The sequence below is a fragment of the Mirounga leonina genome, unplaced genomic scaffold (genome assembly GCF_011800145.1).
Source record: "Mirounga leonina isolate KUSES-001 unplaced genomic scaffold, KU_Mleo_1.0 Mir_357, whole genome shotgun sequence".
NCBI lineage: Eukaryota > Metazoa > Chordata > Mammalia > Carnivora > Phocidae > Mirounga > Mirounga leonina.
In genome coordinates, this window is record NW_023270702.1 from 7,733,723 (window position 1) to 7,738,424 (window position 4,702).

General features: G+C 47.0%; 1 protein-coding gene across 1 annotated transcript in view; it reads right to left on the minus strand.

The window, feature by feature from the left end:
• Nucleotides 1-1,575: 1,575 nt before the first annotated feature.
• ETNPPL (ethanolamine-phosphate phospho-lyase) overlaps nt 1,576-4,702 on the minus strand; it is a 19,821-nt gene continuing 16,694 nt past the window's right edge. The window contains exons 12-14 of the mRNA XM_035030258.1: nt 4,194-4,261; nt 2,940-3,048; nt 1,576-1,826 (exon numbers count right to left, since the gene is read on the minus strand). Of these exons, the coding sequence (XP_034886149.1) occupies nt 1,786-1,826; nt 2,940-3,048; nt 4,194-4,261 (218 nt within the window). The 3' untranslated portion in view covers nt 1,576-1,785. The remainder of the gene's footprint in view (nt 1,827-2,939; nt 3,049-4,193; nt 4,262-4,702) is intronic.

Here is a 4,702-nt window from a genome sequence, read left to right on the forward strand (position 1 = left end):
GGAATTTGCAAGTGAGTTTAGTGAGTTTGCTGAAACCAAAGTCAATATGCAAAAGTCAACTGTATTTCCACCTAAAGAAAGAAAGAAAGAAAGAAAATTTAAAGAAAATCTAAAGGATGCAGGGGTGGCTGTGCCTATCACCTCTCCTCTTAATTAGCTGACTTGCTTCTACGGAAATGAGGTGCCAAGTGGGAAAAGACTATTCACTACTGGTAGCCCCATCAGTAAGTAGCCCCAGCTGCACGTGCCGTGCTAGGCGTGGGGGTGTTGCTGGAGCGCATTCATCAGGCCTCATGACTCTGACCTGCAGGAGCAGGCAGGGCTACTGTTCCACGGTGGGGGAGGCAGGATACATGTGCGTGGAGCTCGGATGGTACGCTTTGAGGCCTCTTGGTATGCCTTACCTAACTGTAACTGTGGATGGACTGTGCCTCAGCCCTGGCCCGAGGAAGGCATGGTTTCTAGAGGCTCCCACGTCTCAGGAAGGAGGGCTTGAGATGCACCACTACTAGGACATCCAGAAGCGATGGGCGAGCGTGAGTGGAATTTCAGTCGTGGAGAAGGGAGGTAATGAGTACCAGGTGTGGCCCTGAGACTACTGGCAGCGACAGGAGTTGCAGTTTGCCCCACTAAGCTCACCCAGAATTCTAAGTCTCCCCTGAGGAAGAGAGATGCGCAGGAACCATTGAAGAGCTACTTCCCAAACGTGTGGGGAAGTGGGTCCGTGCGGCACAAGGGGCCGACCATGGCGGCCAAGGGGGTATGCTGCTCAGCTCCCCTCAAGAGGGAGCCTGTGGTGAGGAGTGCAGTCGGCTGACAGCCTCCAGCTACAGCGTCTTCAAGATCCACAGCCGCATTCGAGCTGGGTATGTGCTCCCTGGGCACTCCCAGTCAGGGAGGGAAGTCAGTAGGGCCACCCAGGGCCCTGTCATCTCTGCCTGCGGTTCTGTATGCGCATCCGTGGGTCCCCAGCGTACTGGCAGAGACTTTCCACAGAGCTGCGTCTCAGTCTGAGGCTCTTCCCGCTCAGATCTCCTCTCTGGCTCTTCTCTTTTCGTATGTGTCAGACCCGGAAGATCTTCCTGACAAGTCCTGCTTCCTTGCTCCTTTATCTTCCACAGGGGCTACCCCTAGGCCATCGCTTGCGCGCACGGCGATCTTGGTGTTAGATCTACCTTGGGACTCGATCTAGAGACCCAGGGGACCCGAACTGACACAGCCTCAATTGTGACGCCACAGAAATGCGGCAGTTACCAGGAACCTCACGCACAGGTAGTCACTGCTGCATTCCGGAAGGTGTCACTTATTTCGAGATCTCTCCTCCTTATTATGGAAACCTAACTTATAGGCAACGAAGAAGAGTGGAGTATATCAAAGAAGAAAGTCTTAATTTTCTATTATTTTATATTTGGAAAACTTGTAGCACAGGTATGGGTGGTTTTCTCCTTCCTCTCTTGAACATACATACTCGCGCCAAAAAGAAAAGAGGACAAGGACTGTCTGAGTTTGCACACAAGTGGTGCACTGGGGGGTGCTGATCTGTGTTGTGAAAGATCTGATTAGCTGTCCCCTAGAAGCCAGCCACAGAGACCTCTATACTCCCTCGTTTTTGCCAGCTTCTGGGAACCAACTTCAGTATTATCCAGCCAGAACTCACAGACTCAGTGCTATTTTTAGGAGGAAAAAGTACTTAATAACAAGACCCTGCTTTTTTAAATAGCATTTTAATTAATGATGAACTCAGAAAGGAAGATTTTACAATTAATTTTCCTCTCAACATCCCTCTCAGTTGTCATGAAACGGCCATAGCAAAATTATTCTCTCTCCTGTATGGAACAAAAACCAAAATACAAAGTTTAATAAGTCTTAGGAAGGCCACAGGGACAGAATGGGAAGGGAATAATAAACGTCAAATTTCTTCCAGTTCAGTACATTGGCCTCCAAGTGAACATCTCATGGTACCAGCATGTTACAAAGAGACGCTTGAGGTTCCAGATTTCCTCACTTCCCTTGGCCAATGTCTGGTTACAAATGTGTGTGTGTGTGTGTGTGTTTGCACGTGCGCAGGGGGGCAGGGGGTGGGGGTGGGGTGTGTGCTGGCTACTGATAAACTTGATGAGAAAGGAAGATGGCTGGTTGGAAGGTAACTTCCTACCTGACAGTTTGGTGATTTGTCAAGGTGACACAATCTACGTAGACAGAGCTGAGGTCTCCTGACTGAACACGGTGCTTTGGCTACTGCCTCTGTTCTAGCTACGTCTGTGTGCTTCTGAGTTGACTCTTTGTGCCCCTGGCTGCCGCCAGGCCCCCACCCACGATTCCACAGGATCTTGACTAACCTGGTCCTCAGCCAGAGGTCTGATTTATCCACTTACTTCTTAACACTTGCTGTATGTGATTTTTTCCAAATGGCTTTGATTTTACCAGCCCTAATATTCTCTGCAAAGAAGGGTACATTTTTCTAGTAAAAATGTTTTGGTGTACATCATCTTTTATTATAGCCCCCCAAATATATATAAATTAAAACAGTAAAGAATGATTCCTTCGTATTTTAAGACACTAAGTCTCCAAAATTAAGGAACCTACTGTGCTTTGCTCTCTCATTTCAAACATTACAACACACGAAGTAAAACTGCCAACTTCATTTTCAATTCGAAGCATAAATTTAGTAGAATAAATAAAACACTTTCAGAAATCTCAAGTCAGGAATTAACAGGCTAGAGGCTGAACTACTCATCTTGACATGGCTTGATTATCACTTGGCTTATTCTTTTCACTCCGTTACCTTTTTATCAACACACCGAAACGGAACGCAAATTCTACCGTTAGAGTAGGTACGATAGAGCTGCTAAGAGAAGAAACACTTCCAATGATTCTCTGTACCCCTGGACATTTGTCCTGCTTTACAGTGTTAATCTCTCATGTCTTGAGCCTCTTACTGAGCAGGGAATGTTTATCTGTGCACAGTCCGTTCCTCTTTGGGCTGGGATTTTCCCTGGGGTCCGAGGTGCCGTCCCCGAGCAGTTCTGAGTGTGCTTCGTTCGGCAACTGCAAGACAGACGCATAGACTGCAGCGGGCCAGGACTCCCCGCCCCCCTGCACCCCCCGCACCCCCCAGCCTCCGCGGGCTGACTCAGCGGGCCAGTGGGGCAGCTCAACCCCACACAACACCACAGTGCTGGGCTGTCCTCCCGAACCCTGGCTACTCTCTTCCATAGACATCTGAAATGCAACGTCAACATAAAATTCGGGACTCCCAGCCAAAATTTCAGGAACATGTGTGCTAACTCCAGTGTGCGAGTTCCCATGAGCTCCCTTCTTCTGTAAGCTCCTTGTCAATGCGTGCTCAGTTCTCAGCTACGATTCTGTCCGGGACGTGATAAGCGAATCTCAAACTACAGATAAGAATTGATTTCTAGAATTGGTCTGTGTTCCACCAAGAGACAGAAGCAGTCCTGTTAGCAAACCATTTGCTCTCAAAGAGCCTAATGTTTTTGCACCAGGAAAAGGGCTTTGCTGACTGCTCCGTACGTGCAGGCGGGCTCGAGGCACTGAGTGTTCCTTTATGCATCGGAGTCATAAACAAATAGCAAATTATGCAACAAAGCCTCTTGAGTGTTCGCCTTTCTGTTTCCTGAGCCGGGGAGCGCTTTCTCACACCCTGGGCAGCTCGGGGAGAGAATGGAAAGGCCCTCTGCTGGAAGCACATCAAATGCAGAAACTAGGCCACTCGGTGCCAGAGGGTTCCCAGGCCCCGGTGGCCATCTGAGACCGAACCCGGGCCTTCTGGAGCCACGCTGCTAAGGATTCTGCTGATTTTAAAGAGTGATGTGTGGGAATCCGAGCCAGTGTCAGGTGGCCCTCAGACAGGAAGGAGCTGAGGACATTTGTTATCATTTCTCTCTATACTTTGCCGGTTTCCTTGGCAGGCCTGAGGGTTTTGGGGGGCAGTATGGGAATGATCCTGTAAGAATGGCTCTTTGACTTTATTTCTTTCAAACGGTATGACACTTGCTTTGAAATGTAATCGTGCACTCAAAATTGCCACAATAAGCCAACCCCAGCAAAGGTGGATTTTATTCTAAAGGTTATTGTACAACTTTTTAAAATTTGCCTTGGAAAATTGACTGAAAGTCAATTTTCCAAAGTTTTAAACTTTTCCCCTAAAAATAGAGTAGCAGACTCTTCCTTACCTTTGCTCTGCATGGAGCATTCTCAGAGATCATACTCTCACTTTGGACTCCGATGGCTTCTTCTAAAACTACATCAAGGAAGATACAATGGAGAAGACAGAATAACATAAAAATCTTAAAAAAAAAACCTTTCTGGTCTCTTTAGAAATACCTTTAATGAAGAACTGAGAAGTAAATGTAATGTGTTTAAAACATGTCCCTATTAGAATTGCTGCTTTTAACTACTGGGTATTTACCCCAAAGATACAAAAGTAGGGATCTGAAAGGGTACGTGCACCCCGATGTTTATAACAGCAATGTCCACAATCGCCAAACTGTGGAAAGAGCCAAGATGTCCATCGACAGATGAATGGATAAAGAAGATGTGGTATATATACACAATGGAATATTATGCAGCCATCAAAAGGAATGAGATCTTACCATTTGCAACGATGTGGATGGAACTGGAGGGTATTATGTTGAGTGAAATAAATCAAACAGAGAAAGACATGTATCATATGATCTCACTG